Source organism: Anabrus simplex, chromosome 3, assembly GCF_040414725.1.
Source record: "Anabrus simplex isolate iqAnaSimp1 chromosome 3, ASM4041472v1, whole genome shotgun sequence".
Lineage (NCBI taxonomy): Eukaryota > Metazoa > Arthropoda > Insecta > Orthoptera > Tettigoniidae > Anabrus > Anabrus simplex.
Window position 1 is genome coordinate 222,479,894 of NC_090267.1, and position 21,189 is coordinate 222,501,082.

A 21,189-nucleotide genomic window follows, 5' to 3' on the forward strand; every position below is an offset into this window, starting at 1 on the left:
ACACGTATTATTATTATTTATCGTCGTCAGCTGTAACTCGATCCGAGTGTATATACCTTCTTCCTGCATACATTGACCAGTTCAACTCAGTTTATGGATGTGTTTATGATGACTAAACAGACCAATCCTGACATAAAACATACGCCCACATAAATCACACTAAATGGATGGAGGAGGGCAGGGTTGTAATTGATGAAGTTCTCTTGCTTGTCGCTTGGCCTCTTGATGTCTGCGGCGTTCTCTTTCAAACAAGCTGACAGCGGTGGATGTAGTGTTCCGCCACATTGAGAGGTCCACAGCACATTCTTCCCATGTTTGTATATCTATACCAGTTGTCTTCATGATGTGTTTCAGCTGGTCCTTAAAATGCTTAACCCTTTGGCACTCTGCCTATATGCAGGTGTTTGCTCGAAGACACTCAGACTAATTTTTGTGATTTTCCAAAGCAAATTACAAAAATTCAACATGTAAAGAGTTTAACACACATTAAAATAAAATTAATCACACTAATACAGGAAACTATGAGCATTTTAGAAATGAATATACTTTGGACATATTGTTATTGGTTAAGCCCCAAAAAATTATTAAATTTCGAAAATAAATTTAAAAAAATAAATTATTGTTTTCAATGACAGAAAAATTAGACATTGTTGCGTCTTCCTTCTTTACTCTTAGACTTAAATGAAATAACATTTAATTCTGAATAATTTGATATCAATATGATGTGTGTGCTGCAATTCACTCATGAAGCATTGCACAAAGTTATTCTGTGTACACGTAACGGTCATCGATGTCAGGTCCTCGCGGTCCGATGCACGGTGAGCAGTTATGACCGTGTCACTTCCCACATAACGGGAATCACTTTCGGCAAAAGAAGGTCATTACTACTGTCTAAATCATCTGAAAATTCAAGGATATCGGCCTCATTCGGCCTTGAATATGGCCTAGCCATGACGATAAAAAGATGACGCAAGCACGTGCAACAACGGAGTTATGAAAAGGAGTAAAATTGTAGTTTACGAAGTACATCGAACACACGATATACCAAAGAAACAAAATAAACTATAAACAAAACTCATAGCAAGATCAACTTCTTGTATTCATAAGCCAATCAAAACAGATCCACGTAATAACAACTTCAAATAACCACACCATAAACATTCACGGTCAACAGATTTCATTTGTCGAAAATAAAAATATTTTGTAGGGCTGGTGAATATATCTGTTGAGTTAAACACAAATTCGACGCTTTAAGGTACCATCACGATCAACTGTTACGATTTAACAGCTACGCAAATGACCAAAATCCGTAAATAAGACAGAGCCTATGTATCGGTGCCGTGAGCGTTTTCGCCATTACCTCTCGCACCGATCGCTGAGTGCGAAAGGGTTAAGAGAGGCTCCATGAGGTCCACTGCCGAAGCAAAGTTCACCATAAAGAATTTGGCGCAAAAGCCTGGTATCACCCATGCGGTGAACATGGCCTAATCATCTCAGTTGATGAGGATGATTGTTGTCTCAATGCTATTTAGCTGCGCTTTGTCAAGAACTGCCGTGTTGGTCACATAGACCTCCCACTTAATATTCAAGATGAATCTCATTTTTCTGTTGGTGGAAGCGCTCAAGTTTTTTGATATCACAGTGATAGTGTGTCCAAGTTTCACAGCCATACACCAGCGTGGAAATGACAACAGCTTTGTACACCATGAGTTTGGTATGCAGGTTTAGGTCGTTATTCATGAAGACTCTGTGCATTAACCGTCCAAATGCTGCATGAGCAGCCCCAATTTTTTTATCAACGTTTTGTTCACAGGTACACCGTTTAGACAAGATGCTTCCAAGATATGAAATAACCTCGTAAAAACAAGCGTTATCATTATTATTATTATTATTCATACAGTCTTATTATTTACCTGTGGCAACGTCCACTGAGAATACAGATCCAGGAGGAAGTGTAGACAAGAGTGTAAATCCAGTCCACTAGCTGCCAAACACTGCTCACGTTCCAGGCACTTACTAGAAACTGGAACATACAAAACACAGTAATAGAAACATTTCCTTCTAAGCAAATTTCAGTTTCTGTCTCATCGTGATTACTAGAAAGGTAACATGAAATGTAGTAGGCTTATCTCTAAGAGCTTCCAGGCTGTAATAATATGCCTGACAGTTCTAATGGTTGTTAATTCTGTATTTCTAGCAACTGGGGATACTGTAATATTTTGTTAAATATTCTAGCAAAAACTAGATATTCATTCTTTGATCTTGAGTGAGGAATAAGTTACTCTGATATTAAAACTATAACCACGTAATATCAAAACAAATGTGAAGTAATATATTCAAACATATTCAACCAATTGTTAAATATCAAGACACAATGGTATTTTGAATAAAATTAAGTAAACTGATTACTTTTACTATTAACACAGATGTGATTTCACTTGAGTATGAAAATTTTGACTCCTTGTAAATGATCAAAATATTTGGTACCTGACATATTGTCCTTGGAAAGGCAAACTATCGTAAGCAACAAAATATGAATTTTACAGGAGATGATAAAAACGATTATAGAGTCGAATACTTACAATTTAGGTAGTTTTGTTTTTTATTCTACTCGAGAAATCAATTTTTCGAATGATTGTATTAAGAAATATAGATAAAAAACAATATGAAAATTGACTATCTACACTGCAATAAGAGAATCAAGGTGGAAATTACACTGATTACAATACAATATTTTGAAAGGAACATATTTATTAGTCCTCCTCATCTATTTGTGGTAACAGATCACTATATTTGGGGTCCTAAGTAAGGTTTAGAGTCTCCTCACTTACCTCAGCACCCTGTCTTGTGTCACCTGCTAATCTCCTTGTTGGATATCACCCATCAGTCGTCAGAAGTACACTCAGATTCCACAGCAACTCACTCACAAATTTAATCACCAGATAACTACTGTCATGTCATGGCATATGGCCTCCAGAGAGACCTCGTGCACGTCTTTGGAGTTGACACTGTATAGGCGACCTCGATTAAAACCCTTTTATTATTTCTAACCTTTTTCCAGATGAAATCTTTTTTACAATACTTCTCAAACTGATACAACCTCCTAGGAAACAAATCCTCTCTCCTGACACAGGTTGTAACTTATATATTAATGTAGTGGTTTTCTGAAGAATGTAAAATTCATGGATTGTGCGTCGAAATCTCAAAAAATTTGTTACACGCTTTTTCCCTTTCCGTGTTTTTCATGGTGTACCAAATGAAGATTCTTCAGTCTCATGCTGTCTCTGTTCTATTAATTTCTTTTTTGCTACTTGTTTAATATCACACTAACACACTGAAGGTTTTCGGCAACAGAGGGATGGGAAAGGGCTACGACTGGGAATGTAGGGGCTGTGGCCTTAATTAAGATACAGCCCCAGCATTTGCCTGGTGGGAAACCACGAAAAGCCATCTTCAGGGGTTGCCGACAGTGGGATTCAAACCTGCTACATCCCGAATGCAAGCTCACAGCTGCGCGACTATAACCGCATGGCCAACTTGCTAGGTTAAAATTCTCTTAGTACAATTTACGAACTTCATCGTATAAATCCGTATTTATATCTCTTTTTTACCAGACCTTAGATTTTTTTTTTTTAAAAGGAATATTCATAAGATTTAAGCCCTGAATATGGTGGTCATGCAGCGCTGATCTTTGCCATATGAAGGCTATCTCATAAGGTTTCAGATTTCTTCTACCAGAATAACTCAATTTTGAAAGAAAATTCCATATGAGTTAAAGTTTTTAAATGTTCTGATGTAGAATTAGTACCAATCCTATTTCCAAGGCCAGAATTTCAATCTCCCCAGTTAACACACTGAAACTACCAGATTCCAACAATGCTTGCAACATTTTCAAGTAAGGTCGTTCATATTTAACACTGAAGAAAGACTGTTTGCAAGAAGTGTTAAACTACCTTATTAAACAATGTCTTGTCTTCAGTATTTTCTCAACAGTTCATAAAAGAACTTCCATTTTAAATTACAGACAGCAACAATGGACATTGTATTCCATACAAGACGTTATGGCTGACATGCAATATTTCAGGTTATATTTCCATTTTAACATTAAAGATAACAAAAGTTTTTGCAAGAAGTGAAGACAATATTGTGTAAATAATGTGTGTGTGTGTGTATATATCTTTTGCGTACCTCATATAGTCCTTAAAACGGCATTGGGTTCTTCCATTTTTTCAATTTCTAAACAATGAGTTTTGTAATCTACCACATGATTTTATGGCTGATGAAGTCTCAAATAGAGATGAAACATGTTCCAAAATATATTTAATATGTTTTTATATTAAATAGTTTTCACTTCTAAAGTGATGTGTATTGATTGGGTGGACCAAAACCTAATATTGTTTCTTAGTTTTAAAATTCTCTTAGTACAATTTATGAACTTCATCATATAGATCCGTATTGATACAGTTTAAAATAAGATACAATGTTAGGTTCAATCGTCCACCCAATCAATACACCTCACTTTACAAGTGAAAATATTTAATATAAAAACATATTGAACATATCCTGGAACATGTTTCGTCTCATTTGAGACTTCGTCAGCCATAACGTCTAGTAGTAGATTACAGCAACAATGAGTTTTGATCTACCATGACAGCTTATACCATAAGGTACAGGTACAATTAATATAATTTTGATTTGTTGTCATCTTTCATAATCTTGCAATTTTAATAGTGAACAGTTAAAACCAATTTACACGCATTTTCAAATACGGTATTTAACAAAAAAACCTCTAGAAGATGCCAGTTTGATAATTTAGTTTCTAGCTTATCAAAGAAAATGTAGAGCAATTTGCACATTTTGAAGTTGGTAATGCATATTATTTATTAAATTATAAATCACATAGTGAAAAAATAAAAAAGCGAAGATATTGAATCTTACCTAAACCTCTATGGGAATCACCTGCTATGGAGGGATTTGATTCACCCAGCATGCGCGTGGCAGTCCAAAGGTACTCAAGAGACACTTGAGCATATCCATACCTATAAACAAAAAACACATTTATAGTTACTGGGTGATGAATTCATGGGGCCTAAATAGAGGAGAAAACTTTAAAACAAACATGTGGACAAGGAAAATGAAAATGAACTCTTATCTGCTGGAATACCAAAGAACAGTAAAACCTTAGCAGGTTTTCATAAATTTAAAAAAATCAATATAACAATAAAAGAAAGAAAGAAAGAAAGAAAGAAAGAAAGAAAGTGTAACCGTTACTTCAGTGGCTACACCAAAAACAGTAAAGGGAGGAAAGTAAGTGCAATTACACAGTACCTACGACACTACACACACAATAAAACATCTGATGAACTACGTGGAACTCTGCCGATAACAACACTGGTAAATATCAGTAGGGCCAACTTGATGATAATAATCCAGGAACGTGGAAAGGGGCTGGGAACCTACCAAGGGCATGGAGATGGCTTAGGTTGCAGTTTTCGGAAAAAAATCAACCGTGATCCTTGATTTTCAAAATATTATTTACAAATGGACTTTACAAATGAATTCCAAACAAATTCAGCCACACGGAAAGTACCGATAAAAAGGTTGTAAAGTACAAATTACATGTTGAGACACACAAATTAGACGCTCCTTGACAATAGCTTCTTACAAGTTCAAAGAGTCAGCAAACACCGTACATCTAATTACAACTCAAGTTGTACAATACAATTTGGAAGGTAAGAAGAAACGTGATATGGTATAACAATTTAGAGTGAAGTTAAATGTACCTTTCAAAATATCTGAACAACATAATTGAAAAAGGGTAAAATCAGAAATACCTAAACTTGGCGCAGAGGCCAGTTCAACTTGGTCCCACACCAAAAACACTTCTGATGCGGGGCAGAGGAAAAACTAGCGTACATCAAGTGACACGGAACTACTAGAAGCAAAACCCCAAAGTAAATACATAAAACTACAATTTACATGTTTAGCGAAACAAGGAAAGGGGAATGCCTCGAAAACAACAGGCAAGCCCAGCTGAAAAGCTAAGGCATCAGAAATAACTGAGTGGCGAGTCTGGGTGAGGTTAGGGCAAATTCCTATATGAACAAGCAACCGAACGTTAAAAGAAATTTAAGGTGGAACAGACATCAAGTGTGCTTACCCCAAGGTGGCCCATTCCGGTAGCGAGGCGTCGCTGACGACGTCAAAACTTCGGACAGTCAAGAGATAGAAGACAGACAGACCGACCATGAAATGCTGCCTCGCTTTCTTTAAAAGGGAACCCTAGCCTTGGAGTAGCCAATCAGAACTCAGTAGCCTGCCTTTCGCCACCCAGATTCACCAATCACAACTCCTACTTCAGTCGCGATGTTTAAATAACTTTCTTGAATATGCATGATCGCGAATCTTCCATTTCCAGAACAGTCAGAACATACTTTCTAGAATACCTAACTAACAAAGGCCAACACACCTTGTTCCAAAATTCATGTCACCTTTCTGGACAGTTCCAGTAAATATAGAAATGAAATCTAGTTGTTACCAAAATATTTACACTGTACAGGTTAGGTCGTTACATGGGATACAAATAAAACATTCTATCACCACACTTCAGATTATAGAGTAAGTACTACTTAACAAGGTTTACAAATAAAATCTTCTATAAATACTTTCCACTTCCAATATATTTTACATCAGTGACATCTTCCTCCCCCCGAAAGTCGAGTCACGCTCGACCCTAAACATAATTTTACTGGGAAGAAAGGCAATCAATTTAGAAACCTTTCTCACTATAGTACAGATAGTAAAGATACAAGACCCTAACAATCATGATTTTCTTGAAGTTGACTTTCTAACAATAAACCAAAACAGTCACTACACCAGAGGTCCTTTTAATAGCCTGGAGTTTACAGTTTCCCATGTGGACAAGGAAAATGAAAATGAACTCTTATATGCTGAAATACCAAAGAACAGTGTCACAGGTGTAAAAAGGTATTGAAAGTGGAAAGTGTTTATTGAAGACTTTATTTGTAAACCTTCCGTAGTACTTACTGTATGATCTGAAGTGTGGTAATATGTTTTATTTGTAACAACCTAACCTGTACAATATGGTATTTGTAAATAGTAGATTTCAGTTCTGTACTTACTGGAAGTATCCAGAAATGTTACATGAATTTTTGAGCAGGGTGTGTTGTATTTTGTTGGTTATGTCTTCTAGAATATATTTTCTGACTGTTCTGGAAATGGAAGGTTCGCGAGCGTGTGTATTCGAGAATGTTATTTAAAGTTCGCGACTGGAGTAGGAATTGTGATTGGTGAATCTGGATGACGATAAGTGGGCTCGTGCATTCTGATTGGCTACTCCAAGGCCAGGGTTTACCTTTATATAGAGAGCGAGGCAGCTTTCGTGATAATTCAGTCTGACTATTCTGTCTTGGTCTGTCTGAAGTTTTATGTCGTCAGCGATGCCTCGCTACCGGGATGGGCCACCTTCGGGTAAGCACTCTGATTTCCGATCCAGCCTAAAATTTCCGTAATGTTCGCCTGCTATTTCGTATAGGAGTCTGCCCTAACCTCACCTAGATTTGCCACTCAATTATTTCTGATGCCTTAGTTTTTCAGCTGGGCTTGCCTGTTTGTTTTCGAGGCATTCCCCGTTCCTGGTTTCGATAAATATGTAAAGTGTAGTTTAATATATTTACCTTGGGGTGTTGTCTCCGGTAGTTCAGTGTCACCTGATGTATGTCAGAGTTTTGAAAGGTACGATAACTTCACGGTAGATGGTAATACCGTCTTACGTTTCTTTTAACCTACTAAATTTCATTGTACATCTGGATTTGTAACTAGTAGTATAGTTTGTTAAATCTTTGAACTTGTAGGAAGCTATTAGCAAAGAACTTCTAAGTTGTATCACAGAATATTTAATTCGTGAGTTGTGTGTCAGTACCTTCCGCATGGCGGAATTTGTTCGGAATGTATTTGTAAAATCCACTTGTAAATAATATTTTTCAAAATTATGGATCACGGTTGATTGTTTCTGAATCTGCGACCCAAGCCATATCCATGCCTTTGGTAGTTTCCTAGCCTCTTCCCACCTTCCTAGTTTATTGTCATCTAGTTGGCCCCACTGATATTTACTAAGTTGTTATTGGCGGAGATCCGCGTAGTTTCAGCGGATGTTTCACTGAGTGTGTAGCAAGTTTTGGCACTGTGTAGTTGCTCTTACTTTCCTCCCTTCATTGTGTTTAGTGTTTTGTTTTGTGTAACCACTGTAGTAAAGGTTACAAACAGTAAAACCTTAGCAGGTTTTCATAAGTTTAAAAAAATCAATATATAATAAAAGAAATAAAGAAAGAAAGAAAGAAAGAAAGAAAGAAAGAAAGAAAGAAAGAAAAAGAAAGGAAGGAAGGAAGGAAGGAAGGAAGGAAGGAAGGAAGGAAGGAAGGAAGGAAGGAAGGAAGATGTTTAATCACTGCAAAATCTAAGAGATTTGTAGACTTGTGGCAGTAAGTACCTGTGTGGGTTGTTGATGCGTTCCATATTTCCTCGCTCAAAAACATGCTGCAGCTGAGTACTGGTAGCACTTAGACATTGATCCTGAAGTTTCCAGCATAGTAACTCATGGATTGCTTTCAATTTCTGATGACCACTAGAGAGAAAATAAAGATAAAAGCTGTTAATGAAATCAGTGTTAGCAATGGCAATGGTGATGAAGGCACAACAGACATACATAATTAGACAGGAGTACAACTGAAGACCTATCATTTCAAAGGGGACATCTCACTACAGACTAATATTTGTAAATCATGCAGAATATTATGCTTCCAGTACTAAGAATGAGACATCACAGTGTGGTAACAGAGTCTCTGAAGGACCTCTCACTCATTCACACCAGTTCTATAGCTCACGTATGGTATGTTCAACAGCCACAAATCAGTCTTATTAAATGGCCTGGCTGAGCTTCAGACTTAAATCCCACTGAACACGTCTGGGATGAGGTGAAACATTCAATTGGGTCCTGCTAACCATAATGAAAGCCACAAACCCTGGACTATCCCTGAGACTGTGTGTTGCAAAATGAGGGACTTGTCAAAGCATGGTGACCTTTATGCCTTCATGAATGATGGATACAAATGGAGGTTGGAATTTATAAAAACTCATTCCATACAATTGTCTTTTTTAAGACTATCAATAATTCAAATACAGATTTCAGCCCTCAGGGTTGATATAGAGAGAACAGAAATTACACAATACTGAAGTACAAGACAAACAAAAACAGAGGGGAGCTGCTAGTCAACCCACAATTCCTTACTTAAAAGTATCACACTGTAGTAACAGCACTTCAAAATATACCATTCACATTGCCTTTCATCACATGTTTTAAGATTTTTGTTGCAGTTATTGAGGCTTTATGCTTATGAGGCTTGCAGATGATGAATAATAATAATAGAAGTTTGAAAGTAGTGCAATAGACATAAGAAAGAATCTACTTTGTTTCCAGTGCCTGAATATTAAGTCCTACAATTGGCAGGTGCAAACATTACCACTAAATTATGCATGATTTGGATATTTGGATATTGCTGGATTTCTTCATGCAGCTGCAATATTTGCCAATCACACCACACATTTCTTAATTTCTACAGTATCTATTCAAGTTTAAGCCAAGTATTTCTTTTCATTCACACTGTTATGAATGGTATGCTATTCTGCAATGGTATTATACTGAATATAGCATTCATTAACGGTCACTGCATACATTTACTTGTGCATATAAAGTTTGTTGGAGCAGTACACAGTCAAATATACACAAATGAAACTGCAAATATTATGGTGGTTTTTTTTTCTTTTGCTTTACGTCGCACCGACACATATAAGTCTTATGGCGACAATGGGATAGGAAAGGTGTGTAGGAGTGGAAAGGAAACAGCCGTGGCCTTAATTAAGGTACAGCCCCAGCATTTGCCTGGTGTGAAAATAGGAAACCACGGAAAACCATATTCAAGGCTGCCGACAGTGGAATTCGAACTCACTATCTCCCGGATGCAAGCTCACAGCTGCGCAACCCTAACCGCACGGCCGACTCGCTTGGTCAAATATTATGTCTGAGTATATATCATAGCATTTACTTGAAATGGTTATGCAGCTCAGGAGCTAAATAATCTCAAGTAATGTCTGAGGAGGGTGTAATGCTGAGGGAATTATTGTGTGCAAAGGAAATCTTATCTAGTATTCATCCCAGGCTGCAGTCTGGAGTTCCTCTTTGAGAACATCACCTCCTTTTGAGGAGAAACTTGCTTTTACTTCTTCCCAAAATTCATTATTGATACCTGAAATTGCTCCTGAATTTTCATTTTGCCCATTCTCTATTAAATCTTTTAGGTACGTCACTAGCTGAAATTTTCCAGTCTAAAGTAGCCAGAATGCATTCCAACCCCTTCGAGATTCCCGTCTTTTCTATGTTTGGCTTCCAACCATCATCCCCATGTAACAGCCGTCTGAAATGTTTGATCCATTCCCCTTTACTTATAATCGCTTTTCTTGGGCTTTTTCTTTCTGTACAGATTTGGTTTATTCCATACCACACTTTCTTACCATCCTTTCTTTTTGAATCTCTGTTTAGATTTTCAGCTTGCTTCTTCTGACATGAGTACTTTGTGTTTACCAATAGTTCTCTGTACTCTTTTCAGTTGCTAAAGAATGTAATTCTTGTTCCAAAACCCTCTACCTTCCTGTATGATTTTAATGCTTTTGTTATTTCGGCCCTTTTCTTTCTGAATTCTTCATTGTATAGGATATAATGGATGATAAAACACTAATGGAAGTTTACTATTAAAGGAAATGTTTACCTGTACAAAAGTACATGAAGCCACGCCAGCAAGAAATAGTCTGACATCAAAAACTAGTCTACTTTGTTTGGATTCTACTAGCAGATATGTAGTCCTGCCAATGAAATACCTATTGCAAGCTGTCCACTTCATGACTGTATCGATGAATTCAATCAAGTTATTAAACAAATTAATTTAAACCACCAGCTAATCGATACTTTATTTCCTGCCTTTTGGCAGAATTATAAAAACAGTATCATATACAGGACATTTGATTAGGTGGTGTTTTAAATTAATTTGTTTAATCATTTGTTGAATGAAATACCTCTCATACTTTTGAGTGCTACTGCAGTGTTCATGCTGAAGAGACATGTTTCCTTGAATTCAAATTCCCACTGCTGTTTACATTATTCTCCCCTATCCCAAGAATATCCTCCAGGTACACATCCTGGAGAAACATTATATTCTCTTCCACCAACAAAAGCTGTACGGAAAATTTGTGATATTTTGCCTTGTATATAAATGAGCCAGGATCAAACTACAGCTAGCTAAGTGGTTCAGATGGTATAGCACTGGATTTCTGAACATAAGTTCACTGGTTTGATCCCTTGGTATTTGAAATTGATTAAACATGTCAACCTCATGTCAGTAGAATTACTGGCACAAAACGAAAATTCCAGCACATCAGCATCTCCGAAAAAACATAAGAGTAGTTAGTGGGACATAAAATAAATGACTTATTAACATATTTACTATGGAAATGAATAAGAGAATTAAGTAGAGCTTAATTTAAACAATTTTATCACAAAATACAACTTATAAACTTCATTCTCTGTTCCATATTGACTTTGACATAAAATTATTTTATTCCTTATGGAATATGACACTCTGAGTTATCATCTGTTTAATACTTTGTCACTATTCCTGTTAAACAGCTACATATTTGCTTTTTACAGGTTATGTTTCTGCCCAATTAGGCCATCTTCAAAGATATTGACAATTCTTGCCATTAAATGTGGCACTTTAAAAGCACTATAAATCATTAAAAACTAATTAAATTAAAAGCAGACTGAGAATTGTCTCTAAACTATTATAAGCTGATTAGATTCAGGAAGAAAGAAGTGGCGCGTCATCTCCATAATTCTAGTCAACTGATAATAGTTTAAAGACTTACTTGCATACATAGCTATGTCTATATATTTTTCTTCAGGACATGTTTCAGCCCAATTAAGCCATCTTCAGCTGAAAATTAAAATCTACAAAGATATTTACAATACTTACCATTAAATGTGGCATGTTAAAAAAATACAGTAAAGAGTTAAAAACGAATTGAGAATTATGAGGAGTGTACATTGTCTCCACAAATCTAGTCAACCAATAATAGTTTAAAACCCATATGCTTCTAGAAGAATTTATGTGGTCCACTTTTCAATACAATATTACGAAAAACACTTTACATTATGGAAAAGTATTTTCTGTTATTACACCAGTATATGTTTCGACACTTATTGGGTCATCCTCAGCTGGTTTACAGTCACAAGGGTCATCCTCAGCTGGTTTACAGTCACACTGATCAAAGACATTCCATAAAATTACTGAAAACAAATACAGTAGAACCTCGATAATTCGAAATCGGTTAATTCAAAATCCCGCCTAATTCGAAGAAGCTCTCATTCCTGGAAACATGAGATACAGTTTTGCATGTTATTTAAATTGTTTAATTCGAAATACGGATAATTCGTAATTCGAAGTACAATGTTGGCCCTATTACCGAAATTCAGACTTTTAATTCGAAACTGCCTTTACAGTTTAAAACAATAGTATGTTACAGAGTAATTTCAACTCAAAATTTATTCGCGTCATAATAGAACGCGTGTTCCGGAACGCGGAGTGGTAGCTTTCCGCACTTACTCACTTCGGTGGGTCTATAGTGCGCTTCATGATTGCTAAATTGAATGAAATCGGAATTCTTTTGCATTCAACCTTTTAAGGAACGCCGTAATATCACGCAACAGGCAGTGTGTGGAAAAACAGAATCCGCGAACACTGGCGATGCCGACAGTTGATGAAAAAAACGTGGCTCATATAATAAATTCATAGGCACCGAACAATATTGTCATTGCCGACGAAACTACATTGCTTTATTTTAATGCGAGCCCAAACGGTCTTATGGTTTTAAAGGAGAAAGTGCCAGCCGGAGAATCGTACAAAGGTCGGGGATGGGGGTCATTGTAGTGCGTTGCAATGCACATGGAAGCAAGAAACTTTATCCCCTCGTCATAGGAAAGTTTGATAAGCCACAATGTTTTAAGGACGTCGGGCACTTTCCATGCCAGTACAAAGCATCTAAAAATGCAAATGGTCCAGAAATCCAAAAAATAATGCATTTGCACAGGGGAACCAGCATAATTTATCCTCGTCTTTGAATTGTGTGATTTTTTTCTTTCATTGCGTGAGGTTATGTTTGTCAGTGATTTATCCGTTGACGGATTTATCCAGGTGCATTATTTGAACACTGTAAATGCACCTTGTTGGACACATTTTGGAAATAGTTCTTTCCATGGCATTTGAAAAGTTTAAACTGTGAATCGAGGTGATTGCATGTATTAACGGGTCTTAGAACACTTTGTGACGCGGCAAGTGTTTACATTTCTGAAGTACGAGAGAAGTGCCATGGTGGGAAATCGTACAAGGATAGAGTCATAGGAAAGTTTGATTTTAAGGGCATCGGGTACTTTCTGTGTAAATTCAAGGCATCTAAAATGCATACAGTACAGTAATCCAATGAATAAAGCACTTGCACATGTGAACCAGCATAGATTTCTCCTTGTCTTTGAATCGTGCTTTTTTTTCCTTTCTTTCATTGTGTGAGGTTATGTTTGCCAGTGAGATATCCAAGTGCATTATTTGAACACTGTAAATGCACCTTCTTGGATACATTTTGGAAATAGTTCTTTTTCCATGGCATTTGAAAGGTATAAACTGTGAATCAAGGTTAACTGCATGCAGTAACGGACCTTAGAACATTTTGTAACGCGGTAAGAGTTGGTATTTCTGAATTGCGAATTGGCGGTTAATTCGAAATCACGTAATTTGAAGTCCGATTTTTGAGTCCCAACGACTTTGAATTAATGAGGTTTTACTGTACTACCTAATAATGTTATTGTTTTTACGTCCCACTACCTACTTTCACGGTTTTCAGAGATGCCAAAGTCCTGGAATTTAGCCACACAGGAGTTCTTTTACATGTGGGTAAATCTACTCTCACGAGGCTGACGTATTTGAGAACCTTCAAATACCACCGGACTGGGCCAGGATCGAACCCGCCAAGTTGGGGTCAGAAGGCCAATGCCTCAACTGTCTGAGCCACTCAGCCCAGCAATACTACCTGAAGTAGATGATGTGCTGTGAGAAAATATACATAAAAATGTGGTGCTACAATATAAAAAACACTTGTGACTTTTAACACTCGCATATATTCATAATTCTCACCGTACTATTAATTTAATTAGTTTTCAACTATTTACAGTGTTTCTTAACATACCACACTTAATGGCAATAATTGTAAATATCTTTGTAGATTTTAATTTTCAGCTGAAGATGGTCTAATTAGGCTGAAACATAACTTGTAAAAATATATATACATAGCTATTTAACATGAATAGTAACAAAATATTGAACAGGTGGAAACTCAAAGTGTCATATTATTCTATAAGGAATAAAATAATTTTTTGAATTACAGAGCAGAACAGATGACAGATACAGGGTTAAAAACAAAATCAAACAAAATGAAGTGTCATATACAAACTTGTTTGATATTACCAATTAACAATAATAACCTGAGCAAGACACATATTAGAAGATTAAAAGTGAAAGGAGAAAAGAAAGGGAGACAAGTCACATGTGTAACACAAGGTGCTGCATTGTTTCAAAATGATCCTGTGCAATGAGTGTAATGAACACAGTAGTGGAGAAGCAGGGTGAAACCTATGGTATAATAATTAGACTTTGCAGTTAACAAGGTCACAGTGAGAGTAGTGTAAGCACAAGAGTTCACACAGTGCTTACTGGGAATACAAGTTACGAAGGTATTTAGTGTGATCACTATAGACTTGGAGTTTGAGCAATGAATGGCAGGGAAGTATATTATAAAACTAAAGGTTAATATTAATGAATATATCAATTCAAACACAAGAACGAAGTACAAACCTGAGTGATGTGATGGCTTTTTCTCTAGGTTGATGAACCAGCCGACTAGAATTTGGGTTCCCAGGAACTGGCAGAAGTAACGTATGAACCAACAGAGCAGTGATCGCCTGCACTACCAAACAACTGGCCTAAAAGGAGTAAGAAATAATTCATCACTCTTCATTGAGAGAAAACAGCAGACAATGTTTTGATCACTGACGTATATATATGTATCACATTAGCACACATGTGCATGGAGTGAACTTCCTCAGGACGTAAAACAAATTACATAAAACTTATTGTCAGACTGATTATTTTGGCTATATTTTTCCCTCAGTCAAACGCAATAATGCCACTCTACCACCTTCAGTTATGCAAGGAACTTGCTTATGTAAGTGTGGTTTACTATAGGTCTACCAACTTAACCAAAAAATATCATGATGTAATCTCTCCCCCTTACATTTAACAAACCAATATATAGCATATGTTGTCTGGCTCCTTGACTAAATGGTTAGTATATTGGCCTTCAATTCACAGGGCCCTGGATGCAATAACCGGCCAGGTTGGAGAATTTAGATGCACCTGATTAATTTCTCTGGATTTGGTAAAGTGTTTGTGTTCTTCTTAATACACATCTCTTCATTTACACACAACACACTACATTACAATCCACCACAGAAACATGCAATAGTGAATAGATCCCTTCATACAGGGTTGGCATGAGGAAAGGCATCCAGCCATAAAACTGGACTTAATCCACAAGTAGTACTGATCCCAAGTAAAAAGGAAAAAGACCAGAAAAGCATTACATAACAGATGTTCTTCAATACGACTGCTGTGTTACTATGGAAATTTAAAAAATGCCATTGCCTGTAGTTGAAACAAATCCCATGGTGCAACAGCCCTGATGGATCTTGGGCAACCAAACAACCACTGCTTAGCCTGAAGGCCTGCAGATTACAGTGCAACAAATCCTCTCACCCATTAGTCAACACTTTCTAGACTGAGATCACTATCTCAGAGTCAGATAGCTCCTCTTCTCACATAGGTTGAGTGGACTTCGAATCAGCCCTCAGATCCAGGTAAAAATCAATCCCCTGGCCAAAAATAAAATCCAGGGCCTCTATTCACTTTTGCACGTTTCTGTGGTGGATAGTAATGTAGTGTGTTGTATGTAAATGAAGAGATGTGTATTAAGATGAACCCCTACACAGTGGGACCAGCGCCTGTACTTGAAATCAACAAAAAGTCAACAAGTGGTGAAGAGTAAGAAAAGGCCTAGACCCTAACTTTGGTACCAATAAAGACTACATTGTACGTAATTCAAGAGCATATTTGCAGAGCTTGTTCGAGAATAAGAACAACATAGGTTAAAAGCCCTCAAGATAAAGATATAAATGTCTGCATGTCTATCATCGGGATGACTGTGACTGATGGATATAATTTTGTGAGTGGTACATGTAAGAGAGTTAGTATTTATTGCAGTATGGAAAAATGGAAAATGCATTACAAGAATGCACCGATACTAAACTATGATTCTATACAGATTTATTGTACTTACAGATTCCAGTTTTCATAACATGAGACACAATTACACACAATGCTTTCATTTTACCAGTCCTTTTCTCAGAGTTTTTATACATCCCATACTTCCCATAACAGTCAGGGCACCGGTCGAGTTGGTCGTGCGGACAAAGGCGCGCAGCTGTGAGCTTGCATCAAGGAGATAGTGGATTCAAATCCCACTGTCGGCAGCCCTGAACATGGTTTTCCGTGATTTCCCATTTTCACAGCAGGCAAATGCTGAGGCTGTACCTTAATTAAGGCCATGGCTGCTTCCTTCCCAGTCCTAGCCCTTTCCTATCCCATTGTCACCATAAGACCTCTCTGTGTCAGTGTGATGTAAAGCAAATAGCAGATTTCAGTTCTGCTTGGTCTTGAATTCCTATGACGTCTAGTTCCCACAGATCCCATAAACTGAAATTCACATCAATTTTCATGGTATTGCCAGTCCAAGGTTTATTGCGGACATTATGCAACTAATAGGATTTTAATGTCTGGTGCATTGTGACTTGATCTGTGAGTGTGATGTTCGCTCCTTTCAACTGCGAAAATATTTTCTGATTTTTCAGTCGAGGAACAAAATTGCATATTTTACTTTGATACAACACCATCCCTGAACATTCAAATTTCTGGTCTAATATTCGTAATTTGATCTCATAGACCTTATGTTTCTGTTCCCTCAACTTGCCTCCATTAAAGAGGTTATGACTTAATGTCTCTTCCCCTAAACATTTTTTTTTTTTTTTGCTAGGGGCTTTACGTCGCACCGACACAGATAGGTCTTATGGCGACGATGGGATAGGAAAGGCCTAGGAGTTGGAAGGAAGCGGCCGTGGCCTTAATTAAGGTACAGCCCCATTTTAGATTGAGTTCTCTGGGTATGTGATCTACGATGTACTAGTATGATCTCTGTGAGCCAGAATCAAGAAGAACCCTCTGCAAACGTGTCGTTCTACCAGTTACTATACTGTCGTTACAATAAGTGTCTGTAGCAATGTCTGTCCTCCCTGCTGAGATAGTAAACTGTCTGTTCCATTGGTATGAGAATCCCTGGGTGCATTGTTGGACACTTGTCTTACTTCCGTACACAACTGTGGACACATTATTGTAACATGATGCTTATCACAGATCAAACATTTCACGAAACATTTACAATTTTTAGCATTGTGTCCTGCTTTAAGACACATGTAACATCTTGCCTTTTGCTTTAGCAAATTCTTCTTGGCCTCTACTGTTAACTTCTTGGCATTAAAACACTCTACAAAAGTATGTGATGATTTATCACACCATAAACATGCATTCTTAGTAGAATACTTAATCTTACTTGCTAAAGTACATGCAGCAGTGGGTACTTTATCTACCTTTGACGCAGAACTCTTAGCATCAAAACTTAAGCTGAAACCAGATCTATCGAGTGCAAAGTGTTCTTCACTTTCAACTTCTAACTTCAAAAATGCCAGTAGGCTAGCTAGAATATCCTGCTCGTCTGCTTCACTCCTGTTGTTTCGTGCTCTTTCCCAGGCTAACATCATGTCTCCAAGCAATGAAGATTCCACTAAAGGGTATAACATGGCAGCATATTTTTCGCGGTAATTCCTAAGATTTCCAAAGCTCGCAGCTGAGTTTCCAATTTATCATGTAATGTGCTCAGTTCCATACTTTCCTCCCTAATAGCCTAATTCAGAACAAGGGACAAAAGGTTATGTACAAAAATTTCATAAGGAGTTCATCCTTTGCAGAGCAAGATTTTCAATGTCATGACGATAATTGGCACCTACTGGAGGAAAAATTTCCACCAGCTCCCTAGCTTTTGAAACTGGTACCACTGATTGCAAAATTTACTGAAATTTATCATCATCATCTAAAGATTTGCCGGCATTAATTTTAATTAATGCAATCATGTAAATGAATAAAATAGTCCTGAAAGATCAAAGAGGTACTTCACTGCTAGATACCTCACTGAGTACATCGGACATTCCCTCCAGACATTATCAAAGGAAATGGTTGAGATCAACATTTACCACTCTGAAGTTTTGAGTAACAGACAGATTTTGTTGGTGTGACATCATTCATGTGCACCAAATGTCCACATCACCTTAGCTGGCCTTAGCAGAGACTCCATGCCATACATGTTAGATCTTTGCAGAACCTTGGAGTTGGGTAAATGATCTTGCCACTTCACTCACAGAATTATCCTTAGACATTTCATGTGGAAACTCTATAAAAATTAAATATGATGTATATACAGTAAAACCTTGTTAAGTCGTTGGGACTCAAAAATCGGACTTTGAATTATGTGACTTTGAATTAACCACCAATTCGTAATTCAGAAGTGCCAACCCTTGCTGCGTTACAAAATATTCTAAGACCCGTTACTGCATGCAGTTAACCTTGATTCACAGTTTAAACCTTTCAAATGCCATGGAAAAAAATCTATTTCCAAAATGCATCCAAGAAGGTGCATTTAGAGTATTCAAATAATGCACTTGGATAACTCACTGACAAACATAACCTCTTGCAATGAAAGAAAGAAAGAAAAAAACAGGATTCAAAGACTAAGAGAAATCTATGCTGGCTCCCATGTGCAAGTGCTTTATTCATTGGATTACTGTACTGTATGCATTTTAGATGCCCTGTACTTGCACAGAAAGTACCCGATGCCCTTAAAAGATCAGGGCTAATCAAACTTTCCTACGACAAGGGGAGAAAGTCTCTTGCCTCCTTCTGCATGACAACACAATACAGTCATTCTATTCTTGTACAATTTCCCGCCATGGCACTTCTCTCGTACTTCAGAAATGTAAACACTTGCTGCATCACAAAGTATTCCAAGACCCATTAATGCATGCAATCACCTTGATTCACAGTTTAAACCTTTCAAAAGCCATGGAAAAAACTACTTCCAAAATAAATCCAACAAGGTGCATTTACAAATGTTCAAATAATGCACTTGGATAAATCATTGACAAACATAACCTCACGCAATGAAAGAAAAAAATCACATAATTCAAAGACGAGGATAAATTATGCTGGTTCCCATGTGCAAATGCATTATCTTTTCGATTACTCTACCGTTTGAATTTTTAGATGCCTTGTACTTGCACAGAAAGTGCTAGACGCCCTTAAAACATTGTGGCTTATCGAACTTTCCTATGATGAGTGGAGGAATTCTCTCGCTCTCGTGTGCATTGCAACATAGTACAATGACCCCCACCCGTGTACAATTTCCCGGCTGGCACTTGCTCCTTTAAAACCATAAGACCATTTGGGCTCAGCATTAAAATGATGATGATGTTGATGCTTGTTGTTTTAAGGGGCCTAACATCGAAGGTCATCGGACCACAGCATTAAAAGAAAGCAATGCAGTTTCATCAGCAATGACAATATTGTTCGGTGCCTACGAACTGATTATATGAGCCACGCTTTTTCGTCAACTTTCAGCATCGCCAGTGTTCGCCGATCCTGTTTCTCCGCACACTGCCTGCAGCGTGATCTTACGGCATTCCTTAAAACGTTTAATACAAAAGAATTCCAATTTCACTCAAACTTAGCAATTATGAGTACACTGTAGACGCAGAAAGCTATCACTGCATGTTCTGCAGACGTGTTCTATCATGGTGCAGATAAATTTTGAATTTAAATTACTCTGTAACATACTACTGTTTTAAAATGTAAAGGCAGTTTCGAATTAAAAGTCTGAATTTCGTTAATGGGGTCAAGATTGTACTTCGAACTACGAATTATCTGTATTTTTAATTAAACAATTTAAGTAACATGCAAAACCATATCTCATGTATCCGGGAATGAGATCTTCTTTGAAATAGGTGGGATTTTGAATTAACTGATTTAGAATTATTGAGGTTCTACTGTATAGGCACCAGGTCTCTGAGGCATACAAAAGAATTGCCTTATAAACAGCCAACTAGGTCTTTTTTTTTTTTGCTATGGGCTTTACGTCGCACCGACACAGATAGGTCTTATGGCGACAATGGGATAGGAAAGGCCTAGGAGTTGGAAGGAAGCGGCCGTGGCCTTAATTAAGGTACAGCCCCAGCATTTGCCTGGTGTGAAAATGGGAAACCACGGGCCAACTAGGTCTTCAGATGTATCTTATGATATGGCTTTTAACATAGTGGACAAATCACCATCAACAGCATCATATGCCCTCACTCCATATGAGCACTGAGAAGAGGTTTAGAACTGAATCCAGACTTTTGGCACACAATCTAGTGATTAAAAATTGTATACAACCACCTTTACTACCCTGCTGGCCAATCTTCTATTGGTGAAATTTCTTTCGACCAACGGGACTCGAACCGGCCAACCATGGTATCAGGCCATACAGACTTGACGCCTTAATGATCATGGCCACCAGTTGGGCTCTTCAGATGTAAATCATGAGATTTCCAAACTTGTTGGTTGAGCAGCATCAGAAACAGCAGCTTTGGTCTACAAATTACTGAAAGTATGAAATGCATGGCTGCTTTCACTGTCTATAATTGTGATATCATGGAGGGCAGCAAAGGAAACTCATGAATGAACACAATACTGTTTGTAGATGAAACTGTGCTTCGAGAAAAGGATGTGAGAAGAGTCCAAGAATAGCCTGATGTAGTAA

General features: G+C 37.3%; 1 protein-coding gene across 1 annotated transcript in view; it reads right to left on the minus strand.

Annotated features, from left to right (window-relative positions):
* htt (huntingtin) overlaps window positions 1-21,189 on the minus strand; it is a 900,697-nt gene that overhangs the window by 88,458 nt on the left and 791,050 nt on the right. Inside the window, exons 41-44 of the mRNA XM_067142878.2 lie at window positions 15,030-15,157; window positions 8,510-8,644; window positions 4,939-5,039; window positions 1,914-2,023 (exon numbers count right to left, since the gene is read on the minus strand). Of these exons, the coding sequence (XP_066998979.2) occupies window positions 1,914-2,023; window positions 4,939-5,039; window positions 8,510-8,644; window positions 15,030-15,157 (474 nt within the window). The remainder of the gene's footprint in view (window positions 1-1,913; window positions 2,024-4,938; window positions 5,040-8,509; window positions 8,645-15,029; window positions 15,158-21,189) is intronic.